Source organism: Lissotriton vulgaris, chromosome 1_1 (genome assembly GCF_964263255.1).
Source record: "Lissotriton vulgaris chromosome 1_1, aLisVul1.2, whole genome shotgun sequence".
In the NCBI taxonomy this organism is placed as follows: domain Eukaryota; kingdom Metazoa; phylum Chordata; class Amphibia; order Caudata; family Salamandridae; genus Lissotriton; species Lissotriton vulgaris.
In genome coordinates this window covers 2,101,980,899-2,101,996,746 of record NC_141685.1, presented here as the reverse complement: position 1 = coordinate 2,101,996,746, position 15,848 = coordinate 2,101,980,899, and the positions used below count along the sequence as shown (strand labels likewise).

The 15,848-nt window shown below is 47.1% G+C and overlaps 1 protein-coding gene across 1 annotated transcript in view; it reads left to right on the top strand.

Annotated features, from left to right (window-relative positions):
• Positions 1–15,848, top strand: part of RAD51AP1 (RAD51 associated protein 1) — a 260,233-nt gene that overhangs the window by 94,355 nt on the left and 150,030 nt on the right. The window contains exon 7 of the mRNA XM_086921308.1: positions 3,325–3,480. Coding sequence (XP_086777434.1) covers positions 3,325–3,480 — 156 coding nt within the window. The remainder of the gene's footprint in view (positions 1–3,324; positions 3,481–15,848) is intronic.

The window sequence follows — 15,848 nt, the reverse complement described above, 5'->3', positions numbered from 1 at the left end:
CTGATTTCAGCCGACTTGGCTGGAGTAGGACGAGAGCCGAAAGGACTGGTCCCAGTTGTTAGGCCAAATAAAGTGATGGCATCCAAAAATGAGGGCCTCTGTTTTGTCAGCATTTAATTAAAAGAAAATCCTTCATCCAATTGCTGATAGCCAGCATACAGTTCTTAAAACGTTTGGGCAATTGAGTGGATATCACCGGTCACTGTTACAATGATCTGATCATCAGTGTAAGAGGATATGCTAAAATCAATAGACTAAATAAGCTGCCTAAGACATACAAGTTAAAGAACGTTGAATTAAGAGGCGATCCCTGTGGCACCCCACAAGTTAAAGTAAATATCTGATAGAGACTACTAGCCGCAGATTCCTTCACGTAGAATTATCCACAGGCGTGAGACTGGATCCGAAACCTTTTTGCCACAGCATCCCTGCGCGCCGGGGGTGGAGCGACATCACGAGACTCCGTCCAGGCATCGTCCGCGCATGTGACGTCAGCGAGGTCACATAAGCCCCACCCCGGTATGCCTACGTCAGTTTTTTTCCTTTTCTGCGTGCAACGCCGATCCAGCCTTGCTGCAGGCCTATTTGGGCCCCCTTTTTTCTTCACCAATTGTCTTTTATCTAGTGGAACAGTGTGCGAATGCCTTCGGGCATCAAAACTTATACATCGTGAGGGCGTCCTATGTCGGCGACAGACCCTCATCTCCTTTGTATGTGGTGTTTGGGGGAGGATCACAGCACCACTGATTGTGAGGCGTGTCAACAGTTGAAGCCGAAGTCTCGGCGGGAGCGCCGCTTGAAACTTTTATCTGATCGTCTCTCCAGATCGACCTCCTCCCCAGGGATCAGCTTCGGCAGACGGCTTCAGATACGGCCGTGGTCCTCGTCTTTCTCCGATGTTGCGAGAGCGTCGCTCCCTGGTGGGTAAGTGTCGCAGTTTGTCCCCGGGGCTGGTCTTCGGCCTTCCAGGGGTGTGGGCTCTCTGCGGGTGATGTGGTCCCACGTGTCGTCCTCCTATCCACCGTTTCCCGGGGAGGGGGGGTCGAGAGTTCAGATGGAGACATACGCGGCTGCTTTGCGGGCCTCGCTGGCTTCTCCTCTTCCTACCCCTTCTGGGGTGCCGACGGATCCCTCGCTTCGTGCGGGGCCCTCCCCGGCGCCGCCGACAGCTCCGGCCCTGGCGATGACTGGTTCGAATCCAGGCTTGGAGGTTGTGGTGCTGTTGGGATCTGGCCCCTCTAGGGTCTTCCTTCGCGCCACCGCCCCTCCTCCTCGCTGCAAACTGCCGCAGGAGTCTCTGTGGTGCTGCGGGAGGTCGCCACGGCTCGGTTCGCATCCCCAGCCTCGCTCGGGCCTCTGGGCAGACAAAGGCCTCGTCCAAGGCTGAGCTGACGCCGTCCAGGTGCCGGTGTCTGCTTCGGGCAGCGCCACAAGGATCGGTGACCTCTCCTCATCCCACTCTGGGCCGAGGAGGAATAGGGATTCCTTGTCCCCCTCCGGGCCTTTCCCGTTCCTCCCCGCAGGCGGCTGCCTCGTCGGAGGGGGAGTGGGAGGTTAAGTCGTCTATGGCACCTCCACATGGGTTGCTGGACTGCCTCCGCTACATTCTGGGCCGAGGCTGGCGCAGGACTTTGGGTCACTCCCCTGGTCCCTCTCGTCCCTCCACACAGGCGGCTGCCTCGACGGAGGTCAAGTCGGCGCCGCTCCGGTGCCACCCTATGGCCACCTTCAGCTTCGGCCCCACTCCGGTCCCCGGTGCGGTGTGACTTGGAGGAGCCCTATCCGGTCTCTCCTTCGGCGCCGGATGGGGCTGGCGTCCTACCTCAACGTGTGGACTCCACAGCTCCACACAGAGGTCGTGCAGCGGATTTGTCTTCGGACGCTCCCTCTTCTCCGAAGGCTGACTGCATTTTGGTGTCCTCTTCCCTGGAGACTGATCGCCGCGTGGTGTCTTTTTCACTGGCGTCGAAGGGTGGCTCCCCGCCATTCCTGAGGCCGAGTTGCTCGTCGTAGGAGCGGCAGGTACCCCATTCTAAGGTTCCTTCTGGCTTTCCCAGCTGGCCCTTGCCCGTCTCGCTTGACTTCGGGGACGGCTGTCTTAGTCTACAGCTGTCACCCACGAAGGAGCTGATTTCTTCTCCGCAGGGCCCTACAGAGGCGGGTGTCCACAGCTGTAGGCATTCTGCGCATGGGGGACTCGTTTACTCATTTTCCGGCGAACCATCTCTTGGAGGTACTCCTCCAGGGCTCTGCTGGGAAGGAGAGCTTACTCCCCTTTGAGGGCTCAATCCTTTCTACTCTGGAGGGAGCTTGGAGGCATCCTGCCTCGGGAGATCGGGTGCCTCAACACCTTCTGCACCATCACCTTCCGGCGCCACCTGACCCAGCATGCCTCTCCCTCCATCCCTCTGCTGCCAGTGCACTCTTCAGGACTGCTTTTCTCTCCCTGCAGCCACTGTTGACTCTGCCGTCCCGGGAGGCCCGCTGGCTGGACTCTTGGGGGCGCAATCTGTTCGCCTCGACCAGCGCCCTTAACACCTTGTGTGTTTTGGCGAGACTCGGCTGAGTCTCTGGGTTCCGCGGCTTCCCAGGAGGCTGTTCAGGTGGACTTAACGACATCATGCTTTGGATGGCCAGGAACTAGCGGCGTTTATTCTCCGCTCTGCTCTGGACATTTCGGAGGTGTTGGGCCGGACAATGGCTTCCTCAGTCGGCCTCCGTCGCCATGCTTGACTTCGGGACAAATCCGTCTTCAAAGTGTATAAACAGAGTATCAGGCCATGTAAGGGAATTCCTTTTCCTGAGATTCAATTTTTACACTTCACTTACCATTTTATAGAACATTCCTACCTTGCATATAGGAACTCATGCAAGCACATATACAAATCATACATTGCAAAAATCTTGCACAGCAACATACTCAAAAACATCCCACCCCACATATCCACCAACTATTCACCAATAATAGCCTGATAATTGTCAGAACCAAGACTTCTACGTTCCGCAGCTGTGGAGTGACTACGGTAGCAAAGCAACCATCTTGAGTCACACATACTGAAGTAGTTGACATTCAGAAGGAGCGTACTCCTCTGCAGATACTAGCTTTCATGCGAATGATTCATTGAATGTAGTTAAGAATTGACAGTTCTGCATTTTGTTTTCAAAGTTTGGATTGCAGCCCGACCATATCTGCTTTCATTGACCTCTTGACAGTTAAGAATGAGGTGACTAAACAATTATTTGTGTAAGTATTTTGCTTTGTAGAACTCTTTGTTGGAAAATCTTAGGCTTAACTTTCCCCTTGTGTTTCTCTCTGCTTTGCAGAATTGGGTAAAATTACAGGTTTTAAAGACAATGACCTGGGCACTCGCTGCCGGAGACTCGCAGCATCCAAAGCTTTATCTGATCAGAGGAAGATATTAATAGATGTCAGTGACGACGAGGACAAGGTTAACGACTGCATGCCAGATTTGACCTCGGGTAACTAAAGTGTTCCTTGGTTATGCAATGCTTTGTGTTTTACACTGTTCAAGAAGCTTTACTGGAAAAGCATTCGACAGTAGAAACAGTAAGGTCACTAATCCGAAACAAATAGGCCAGTTGAATACAATTGTAAAAGTTCAGCCGCTTTGTACAATACGCTATGTTTAGTGTTGATCAACATTGGTTTTGTACATTTATAGTTTATCCTGCATCAAGACCTTTTCCTTCTTGTTTAAAGTTATTGTTTCATTATAAACCTCTTTCCCTGCTTGGTTATAACTCTCTTTTAGAGTGATACCAGTCTGTCTTCCTTTGCTAATGTATACTTCTAATCCCTACTGATAAAGAGCTAAACCTAGAAACACCATTGTAAAGATAACAGCACTTCCTGCACCAACTTTGGTGAAAAACAAAATCAACGTTGAAGTAAGAATACTGCATTTACTATAATCAATGGGTGAACTTTGCTGGGATGAGAGGCAGTTTGCTCCCTCCCCCCTAGTGTTTAACAGGCTTCCTTGAGCCAACAAGCTGACAAGCTCACCTGGGATGCACCTGTTTTCCTGTGGCATTCTACTGTGCCTTATGAAGATTTGGGCAGCATTTCAGCAACTCCAGATTAGTTTACTATGCTCTCTACTACTTCTACTCTAATAATGAAGGGCTAAACCCAGAAGCATGTTTCTAAAGATAACAGCACTACCTGCACCAACTTTAGTAAAAAACTACATTAACTTTGAAGTGAGCGTACTGCATTTACTAGAATGCAATGGGGAGAACTGCTGGAATGAGAGGCGGTGTGCTCCCTCCCCCTTGTACATTAAAGTATATATTGATAAAGTTAGGAAGATGTTCAAAAAGACCATATTTCAAGATGATGATATACCCAGAGCTTAATCCATTTTCCACTTACAAGCCAAAGATTAGTGCCCTGTTTAAACAGTGTGGTACTAGCATACTTAAATGGATGTATGTAGCCTAAGGTTAGCCAAACAGTATTAAAAGGTAATCACAATTTTAAAATGGACGATAAAATAAGTCTTTAATTTATATTATTATATTGAACTTTAAAAACGACTCAATGCACCTGGTTTTAAGTAACCCTGGGCGAAGTACTACGCTCCGTTCGCGGAGTTTGCGGAGTTTCGGCAACTCCGTGCTCCGCGGAGAACGCGAAGTTGTTGAATACTCCGCAAACTGCTGCGTAGCGTAGTTCTCGCGCGCTCAATAGCATTTTCGCGTGCGCGAGGATGCTTGTCGGTAAGATCGAGTTGCCGAACACGCAGAAACTGCAATCTGGCACAGAATAACTCGCGAACACGTTAGTAGTGACCGGAAATAAGGGGACGCGAGCGGGCGGGACAAACCTCATGGGTAACTTCGCGCGCTACACATCCCGAGCATGCAGGCAATCAATCAATCAATCAATCAGGATATTTGTATAGCGCGCTACTCAACCAGAGGGTCTCAAGGCACTTGGGGGAGGGGGGTCCGCTACTGCTCGAACAGCCATGTCTTGAGTTGCTTCCTGAAAAGCAGAGGTGGTCTTGGGTCAGGCGGAGGTGGATGGGGAGGGAGTTCCAAGTCTTGGCTGCCAGGTAGGAGAAGGATCTTCCTCCCATGGTGGATCTTCGGATGCGTGGCACGGCGGCGAGGGCGTGGCTGGTCGATCGTAGCTGGCGGGTGGGAGTGTAGAAGGTCAGGTGGTTGTTGAGGTACCTGGGGCCCAGGTCGTGGAGGGCCTTGTGTGCGTGGGTGAGGAGTTGGAACGTGATTCTCTTGCTGACAAGGAGCCAGTGAAGGTCTCTCAGGTGTCCGGAGATGTGGCTGTGTCGGGTGATGTCCAAGATGAGTCGTGCGGAGGCGTTCTGGATGTGTTAGAGTCTTTTCTGGAGTTTGGCTGTGGTTCCGGTATAGAGGGTGTTTCCGTAGTCCATTCGACTGATGAAGAGTGCCGGTGTGACCGTCTTCCTGGTTTCGGTGGCGAGCCATGGGAAGATCTTTCGGAGCATGCGTAGGATGTTGAAGCATGATGATGAGACGGCGTTGACTTGTCTGGTCATCGAGAGGGAGGAGTCCAGGATGAAGCCCAGGTTGCGTGCGTGGTCCGCTGGTTTGGGACGGGTGCGCTGCCCAGGGCAGGGGGCCACCAGGAGTCGTCCCAGGCGGAGGGTGATGATCCAAGGATGAGGACTTCCGTCTTGTCTGAGTTCAGTTTCAGGCGGCTGTTCCTCATCCACTCGACTACGTCTTTCATCCCTTCGTGTAGGTTGGTTCTGGCAGTTCCTGGGTCGTTGGTGAGGGAGAGGATCAGCTGGGTGTCATCGGCGTAGGAGATGATGTTGAGGTTGTGTTGGCGTACGATGGCTGCGAGGGGGCTCATGTAGACGTTGAAGTGGGTGGGGCTGAGTGATGATCCTTGTGGTACGCCGCATATGACTTCGGTGGCCTTGAATCTGTACGGGGGGAGGCGGACTCTCTGGGTTCTTCCGGTGAGGAACGAGATGATCCACTCCAGTGCCTTCTCTTGGATTCCGATGTTGCTGAGGCGCTGCACTAGGGTGCGGTGGCAGACCGTATCGAATGCTGCGGAGAGGTCCAGGAGGATGAGGGCTGCTGTTTCCCAGTTGTCGAGCAGGGCTCGGATGTCGTCAGTGGCTGCGATGAGGGCGGTCTCGGTGCTGTGGTTGGTGCGGAAGCCGGACTGCGAGTGGTCGAGGCTGGTTGGGCGAGCGCAATTGGTGATCCACTGTGTGAGGTTGTTGGCTGCTTGGTTGGGGTCCGTTGAGCTGGCGGGTGGGTTCTGGCTCAGTGAAGTGGTGAGCTGGTCGGTGGTGATCTTGTTCCAGTTCCTGCGGGGAACCTGTTGCGGGTGGTGGTGAGTCGTGGTCTTTCTGAAGCTGAAGTGGACGCAGCTGTGGTCTGTCCTGTGGAGCCCGGTGGAGTGGCTGAAGGAGATGTACTTGCTGGAGGAGAAGACTGGGTCAAGCGTGTGTCCGGCGTAGTGGGTGGGGGTGTTCACCAGTTGCATGAGTCCGAGGTTGGCGAGGTTGTCCATCAGGGTGGTGGTGGTGTTGGTTGTCGTTGTTGTTCTCCAGGTGGAAGTTGAGGTCCCCAAGGAGGATGTAGTCAGCGGAGGCGAGGGCGTGCGGGCTGATGAAGTCTGCGATGTCTTCGCTGAATTGTGTGCGAGGTCCTGGGGGTCTGTAGATGAGGGTGCCTCTGAGTGTGGTCTTGGGGTCGGTGTGTATCTGGAAGTGAAGATGTTAAGCGGCTGTGAGGGTGTCGTCTGAGTTGGTCGTGATGCGGATGGTGTTCTTGTGGACGTTGGCGATGCCTCCTCCTGTCTCGTTGACGCGGTCTCTCCGGGTGATCTTGTATCCGTCCGGGATGGTGACGGCGATGTCGGGCGCTGAGGAGGCGTTCATCCATGTTTCCGTGAGGAAGGCGACGTCTGGGGATGTGGTGTTGAGCAGGTTCCAGAGTTCCACGGCGCTCCCGAAGACGAAAAATGGCTTGCGAACTGGTCCAGCAAGCTACTACGCATGCTCGCGGAGCTATGCGTAGTTCGCGGAGTGCAAGTGCATCTTCGCGTAGCTCGCGGAGTGCGGCTACGCGAACTACGCCCAGGCTTAGTTTTAAGCCTGTGAATGATCCAGTGGAAAAGCTGACCATATTTGTCATTCTTTCCCCCCTAATCATAAGTCTCATTTTTGTTCTTTACATTTTTTAGGTCGAACCTAGACAGTGCTTGCACTGTTTGGAAGATCTGTTGTATGTACTTTGTGGGCTTTGGAGATCAGCCCCAGGACTTGTCTCCTTCTACTTTTGCTTAGGGACTATTTTTTATTTTCAACTGCCTTTATTTAATTGTCTTGATAGAAAACGACTAGTAGAGGTCAGTAAAATACCAGAATTGCTTTCTGCTTAGGGACTTTCCTTATTTAATTTTCTGGCAGCTGCCTCTATTTAACTGTCGTGATAGAAAACGACCAGCAGTGGTCAGAATAAATACCAGAATCACTTTAGCATTTCCTAGATTCCAGGCAATAGAAACTGGTCTCCCACAAGCACCTGTAAACAATATTTTTTTCAAATCTTGTATTTTCAGTGATATGAACACCGAAGGCCCCAATTTTGTATTAAATACAGAGCTTTCCACTATACTATTTCCCGCTGATAGGCAGTATTTTTCTCCATGTGTTCCCATACCTGGTGTTTTCCGCAGTTTGGTGCTTACTTTCCCTCCATGTTAAAGAACAGTAGATGTTTCAGCACCCAAGCTAATGTGCTGCATAGCTAAATACATATAAAGTCCCAAAGGCGAGACCAATTGCATTGCAAGTGCTTGTTAATATTGACATCTTTAAGAGTATGTAGATTCTAGGACACCTCAATGGGCTCTTTTTTCTCAAATTATGATCCACCTTATGTCAGTGAAAATAGTTGGATTCTGGAGGATTGAAGTTAATGGAGACAAGAAATAGATTTTTTGTTATGATAGAAATTGGTTATAAAAGACCTAGGTTCCTAGAATAGTTCAATATTAAAATGTATTAGGAGTAAGTTTAGCATTTTTCTATATGCCCTTATTGCTTTCTTGATGTTTATTTGTTTGATTCTTTCAGTTTTTCCCATAACAAAGAATGTACGTTTAGCTCAAATTGTTTTAAAGGACATGATTGATTCCCCCATGCTATACAGAACCTAGATTTAGACTTGAATCCCTGAAACGCACTGCTGCTATCCCAATGCAAGCATAACTCCCAATTCTCCTTACCCCTTAAAATTACCCCTTAACACCACTGTGGCAGAGAGTGGAGTTATAATCCCTGAGTCTCTGCAGCAAAACATAATGGTCCACCTAGGCTGATGTGTGGTGAGGGTGGATCCTTAGTTTCATTCAGCGCCTCTGATCACTTCCTCTGTTCTTGATCTCTTTTATCCTTCCATCAATTACACAAATATAATCTTATGAACCACCATAATTCCTAAACTCTATTTTCCTCATGAAAGATATTTAAATAACTACCTTTTAGGCTTGAACTTGGGAATTAAAATCACACCAACCATAAGGTCACTTAATCTACCTGGATGCTCAAGTAATCATTAAGAACTCTGGTGAGACCTACAAGTGTGTTTCTAGAAATGCTATGTAGTTTTGCAATTAAATAGATACATATTGGGTGTTTCTCTGCCCTGCCTACCAAAAAGTATTCAACACTTTACAGTCTCAAATTTTTTATATTGTAATCACTGTCAGTGATGCATGCTGAGCTTATAGTTTAATGCATTTGCTTAGAGCACTTGTCTTTGGAGTAAAATCTTTGTATGTATGAACTACAACTACAATTCTGAACATCTTATTTATATTGCTGTATATCTTGCCTTATCAGCAGACAGTTCTCTTTTGTATATCGTACCAGAGGTGGCGAGCCAACAGATTAATGGGGCGAGTCAACCCTGAGCCAAGTCAAGGGTTTGCTTCATATCTTTCTGTGCATGAGCCAAGCCCTGAAATGTTTGCTATGTAAATTATAGACTAAACATCACGTAAAATATGATTAAGTGTCTCAAATTCTAAAAAGTTTATTTCGTTTACGTGTTGGTGCTTTGACATAAATCCACCACATTATAGCACTAAACTGGAAAGTACTTTACCGAAAGTGATGATTTATAAACATGAACCTTTAGTGAACTAAGGCATGCAATTGCCATGTTAACCCTGTACTAGCCCACATTATTACAGAGTATTTGGTATGTTAAGGCTTCATTTTTTTCTCTCTTTGTGCACCTTTCAGCAGTTTGTACATAGCGAGAACTCCACCCAAAGGTATTGGAGCTCTTTACGTAAGCATCCGTTACATTACAAAAGGTCACCATTCATTGTTTATAAGGATGAGTGAAATTAAGGGTTGTTGAGCCGACATTCAGACTTGAATTGGGTTAGTCTGGTCCGAAGTCCGCAACTCTGTCCCTAACACATCCAGGGTACGGGGTGGGAGGCAAGTAGAAGCCACATGACCACTCCCCCCATTATGGGTTACAACAAGACCTCGAGTTGAGCCAGAGTCATGCTTCAGGCTCGAGCTTTTAGTAGCTCGCCCACCTCTATATCATACAGTACACTGTATATTGGCAGCCTAGTTTTTTTCTGCTTGTCCAATGGACAAAATAGACATGAAATCCTGTTCTTAACCCCAAACAATATGTTCTGGGCATTAGGTGATAGGAATTTCCCTTTCTTTCACTGCAACAACCTCAGCTGTCTATAAGAGTAACTCCCTTTCCCATGCAAAATTGCATAGACCTACTAAGGTTGTATCCATTGTTCACATATAATTGTTCGGAAGCATTATCACAAAAATACTTGTAATTCCCAGACTTTTGCGAGTGCTCACATGACTTTATGCACGATACAAAGGACACTGTTACATTTTATTTGGCAAGAGAAAGCTGCATGAGTAAATTGGGAAATCCTGAAAATGTACAAAAAAAGTGGCTTAAGTTTCCAGACATTCGAACTTGATTCTAGGTGTCAAAAATTGGAACTATTAAAAAGTGGTTACTGAGATATTAAAGCAGACACTGGGTACTTATGGACACGGTGCGGCAGTGGGGGGGGGGGGGGGGGGGCACTGTGGAAAGTATCATGGCTGTGGAAATTGTATCGGCCACAGAGATTGTATAGTAGCCAGATCACCAGTACGGCATTCAGCGCCCACTCATGATAATGAAGACTTTTACCCAGCTAGTGTAGGCATGGCCTAGTAAGCTTGGCAGGAAGAAGCATGTAGGACAATGGTCAGTCTGTAAAACAAGAGCAAAATTAGATCCGTCAACAGCGGTAAAAAAGTATGTGGGTGACTGAGTAGGAATACACTTGGAGCCCCCAGAGAGTTAGTGAAATTTGAAAAGGTAATAATGACAATGGATAACTCTAAAGGTGTGAGATCAAAATTGCATAAACTCTTTTTAAACTCTCCAGGGCCACAGAGACTGGGAGGACCTGGTGGGCAGAGACTCCCAGAGAGAACGTGGGATGGTCTATGGCGAGATCCATTCAGACTCGATCCAACACAGGGAAACCATCCATTAGAATAAGGATGCAATATAATCTATCCGTGCATAGGTTGAACAAAATGTATGCATAGTGCCTGAACTGTGATGAAGGCGGTTTGGCAACAAAGGGGATCCCATGCACATCTGGTGGGAAAGTTTGACAATTTCACTTTCCTAGAAGGAAATGTTGGCTTCAGTGAATGGCCTGATACTCTTCCCAGTCCCAAATATCCAAAAATAGTGATAATAGGGATAGAACCAGAAAAATAGGGGCACTAAGAATGGTCCCTGATCTTTCAACTGTTGGTCCCTACAAAAATAGTGGTAGGACACATGTAGAAACGAAGCTCCCTACATTTATTAAATCTATGGTATAGCAAAAAGTGGGAAACCATGGCAATGGAAAGGATAGCTAAACATTTAGTTAAATAGATGGATGATTTCTTAGCGATCTAGTGTCCAATGCATGAATATATGGGCAGGGAATTAAGTCCCTGAAATAGGAGTCCTAAATCTGTCCGACTGAGCTCCAACCACACCACTTACAGACTTTTGGAAACGCCGCTATCTGTGTATACCACTGACCATATGACATGAGAGTATGCGTTACTAGTAAAGATCGTAAGATACAAATGAGTAACCACTGCAGGGTAATGGATGGTAGGCAAGAGAGAGCATTAGAGCAGATCAAGAAGTATTAAAATTTAAGCTGTGCATGGTACCGACTTCAACAGCAACTTACAGGTCCAAAGAGTCCAATCCAGCAAGGGTAAGAACAAGTCAGAGTTCACATTGCAAGCTTAGCATATATAGAAATCGGTAAGGAAAAGACATTTCATAGCATTATAGATCGTTATAACTGTTATCCTGGAACATCCCCCTTCCTTCAGAACAGTGCCACACCCACCATGATTCCATACATAACATATCCATAAGTAGCATGATATAGGCTAATGAGTCCATGCTATGACATTAAGGCCACTTCCTCTCCACCCCCCTCTTCTGGGGCCCTACCATGCAACGATCTCTCCGAGTCCGACTCCGCAGTACTTAGAAGCTAAGTTTGCAGTGGCCCCCATATATCTCTAGGCCTGCTCGCCATCGGTTGCGTTTCAGCATAAATGGCAGTTTCCTCTTGACAATACATGGCATCATTGAGCCAGTCCTTAAACTTCGGGGCTCTCCCCCTACCCCAGCGGCATGCCAGTCTTCATTTTGCCAGCAGTAGGACAATGTCAAGGAACTTCCTACATTGCTTGGGTATGTGCACACTCCCACGCCAGATGCATAAATCCAGCTCCTTCGCCCAGACACCTTTTGCATCTATCATTGTCAGACAATTGAAACCTATATTTCTTAGCCGGTGTGTAATACAGTCTCTGCAAGAACCTATAATGAATAACCTTGAGTCTGCAGCTAGACGATATGTTTGCTGTAATTCCTCAAAAATAGCTTCAGTGTGCATCAGAGACCTCCTTACCCATATCCTCACCCCATCGCACGCGAGCTGTTCCCTCAATCCCCTGCCGCTGCGTCCTAATACTACAATAAATACTAGATACCAAGTGCATCCCATCTGCTGATCCTAGCATGCAGTGCAGTGGAGATAAATTCTCAGGCTCCCGGGGAAAGTCCGGTAAGACATCCCTAATTCCCTGTCTCAACCGTACATAATAAAAGATCTCAAGTGGTGTGGGACGTATATCTTTAAAAAACATGTCCATGGACCGAAACTGCCCCCCAGGAACAGATCGTCCCAAGTAGCTACCTTAAGGCGCCGGCACAATGTTTGGAACCCCCTTTCCTGTAACAACCTCAATTTGGGATGGTAAGTCAGGGGCATTCGTGCCGAATATAACAATGTAGTTTGTAAAAGCTTCGCAACTCTTCTCCAAGCGTCAATCATGCATGTCACTGTTGTGGGCGGTGTCTCTAAGGCCTCGATAGGGCCATGTATACGGCCATTCAGGGGGAGGGGATATGCCACCCAATCCTCCACCGCTATTTGAGGCATACAGGGCGTAGGTAGTAAAGAAAGGAGGTACCCCTGTAGTGTATGTCAGGGAGGGGGATAGTGACATCAGCAAAACAAGTAAAAGTCCCTGTTTAAACCGTGGCAGGCTAGAATGGCTGAGCATAAAATTGCTAAATGGGGTCAGGGATAGGGGGAAGAGTAATTACCCCTATCTATTTAACCAATAAAACATATACACGCAAGGCAAAGTGGACCTAGACACAAAGTTATATCAACGTGAAAATATACTCAGTAGGGCAGTTTTTTGTCGGTTAAAAAATATCATGAAATTTATTTATCACCTCCCAGCATGGGTTACATTCTAAAACTTAATAACAACATTATAATTTAAAAACCACCAGCGGTGGTAAAACAATGAATCAATATACAGTCAAAAAGTGAACAAAAACAGTCGACGCAGCGTTTCGGTGTTTTCTAGATTTTGACACCTTCTTCAGGACATTTGCAACATTTTGACTCAGTATCTCTAAAATTAAAACAATATATTTTTATTTTCTTAAAAGAATGTTTTGAGAAAAAACCACAACTACTTCGTATTGCCACTGCCTTGCTCGAGGTTATACATAGCTAGTAGCTACTAACACCAAACACCAAGAAGTCTCGCAGTAGCTACTACTAGCTATGTATAACCTCGAGCAAGGCAGTGGCAATACGAAGTAGTTGTGGTTTTTTCTCAAAACATTCTTTTAAGAAAATAAAAATATATTGTTTTAATTTTATAGATACTGAGTCAAAATGTTGCAAATGTCCTGAAGAAGGTGTCAAAATCTAGAAAACACCGAAACGCTGCGTCGGCTGTTTTTGTTCACTTTTTGACTGTATATTGATTCATTGTTTTACCACCGCTGGTGGTTTTTAAATTATAATGTTGTTATTAAGTTTTAGAATGTAACCCATGCTGGGAGGTGATAAATAAATTTCATGATATTTTTTAACCAACAAAAAACTGCCCTATTGAGTATATTTTCACTTTGATATAACTTTGTGTCTAGGTCCACTTTGCCTTGCGTGTATATGTTTTATTGGTTAAATAGATAGAGGTAATTACTCTTCCCCTATCCCTGACCCCATTTAGCAATTTTTTGCTCAGCCATTCTAGCCTGCCACGGTTTAAACAGGGACTTTTACTTGTTTTGCTGATACAGGGCGTAGGTGCCATCCAGTGATAGGCATAATGGGCCTGCGCACTCATATAGTACACTTCAAAATCGGGGATATCAAAGCCTCCTTTATCATAGGGCTGCGCTAGGACCGACCATTTAAGCCGTGGTTGCTTTCCCCCCCCCAGAACAATCGAATCAGTTCCGTTCTTAATGTTTTAAAGAAAAAAGTACCTGGATAATATGGGATGTTTAGTAAGAGATATAAGAAGCGTGGCAGTAGCACCATTTTAATGAGCGAGGCTCTGCCCGCCATTGATAAGGTTAGGGAGATCCAACGCGTAACACTGGAGGTCAATTTAGTAATCGCAGTGCCATAGTTGAGTTTGAGCGTCTCATCCCTGTCCCTAGATACTTGAATCCCTAAGTAGCGGAGATCAGAATGACACCATTCGAGGGGGTAATCCGAGTGGAACTCTGGAACTGCGGGCGTAAGTGGGAAGAATTGTGATTTTCCCCAGTTGATTTGTACCCCCGGCAATCTACCAAACACCAAGAAGTCTCGCAATAAGGGGTTTAAGTTTTGTTGCGGGTCTGTAACATATAGCGTTGAATCATTGGCATAGAGTGAGATCGCAATTTGGTGCTGAAAGCATTTAAACGCGCTATCCCGATGAAGCTGCCTTAGCCGACACGCTAGCGGTTTTATCGCTATAGCAAAAAGAAGAGGGGAGAGCGGGCACCCCTGCCTGGTACCCCGCGTTATAGAGAGTGAAGTGGAAAGCCGACCATTTATTAGAATTCGAGCAGTAGGATGGGTATAGAGTAGTTGCACCCAAGATATAAATTAATTTAGGGAATCCCATTATCTACAGAACTTCGAATAAGTATTTCCATTCGACCGAGTCGAATGCTTTTGAGGCATCTAAAAATACCGCAGCAACCGGAAAGTCAGGTGCAGCAGTCTGTATCTAGGAAAACAGTGTGTGCAAATTGTGATTAGTAGATCTGCCAGGGACGAATCCAGCCTGATCCGGGAGTATAATCCTCGTCATCGGGAGGGACAGGCGAGTAGCTAGTACTTTAGCTAAAACTTTTGCGTCACAATTAATCAATGATAATGGATAGTAAGAGTCACAAACCGTAGGATTTTTACCAGGCTTTAAGAGGGACGTAATCACTACTTCTCGCATCGAACAAGGTAGTACCCCCACCTCCCGCGACTCCTCAAACACCTCCCGCAGCACCGGGGCCATAATGTCTATGTAGCATTTATAGAATTCTGCGGGCAGCCCATCTAGCCCTGGTGCCTTCCCATTCTTAAGTGACATTATAGCCTCCCTAATCTCATCCAGGTCTAACGGGCGCTAAGGAATGTCCTGTGCACATCACTCAACCAGCAGAGGGCAATATCCCTCAGGAAGTCCTCAAACCCTACCTTTTCCACACTCTGCGTGGTGCTCAATTGACCATAATGCTCTGCAAATATTTCCAAGATTCCCCCGCCCCCTCCCCTTTGGCCTGCTAATTTCCAAAATATTAGTACTGAACCGCAGGTTTCTAGTAATCTCTGATAATGCCTTCCCCTGCCTTTCCCCCTCACAATACCTACGCGCCACCCAGTGTCGTCCCCGAAACTTAGCCTCCCTCGCAGTCTCCTCCTCGTACCCCGACAATTTAGCCCTAAAGTCTTTATGCGTCTTCCCCACCTCTCCATGCATCATTAGTGCCTCCAACCCATTCAGTTCTCGGTCCAAGGTTCGTATAGTCCTCTGTATATCTCGCAAGACCCCAAAGCTCTTGGAAATACAGTACCTTCGGACCGTAACTTTAAATGCTTCCCACACGACTTCAACACTGTCCACCGATTCCTTGTTGCGGGGAAAAAATGCTGTAATCCCCTCTCCTAGTTCTGTCTTAAACACCTCATCCAACAATGCAGTAGGTTGAAGTCGCCATGACGGTCTAGGTCTATCACATCCGGGCATACGCAACTGGATCAAAAAAGGACAATGATCAGAGTACGTTCTGGCTAGGTATTCGGCCTTCATAAGACTCGTACTAAGCCCTCGGGAGATTAAGCAATAATCGAAGCGTGCCAATGTGCCAGTGTAAAATGTGAAGTGTGTCCCTTCCTTCCTCAGGGGATGAACAAATCGCCAACTATC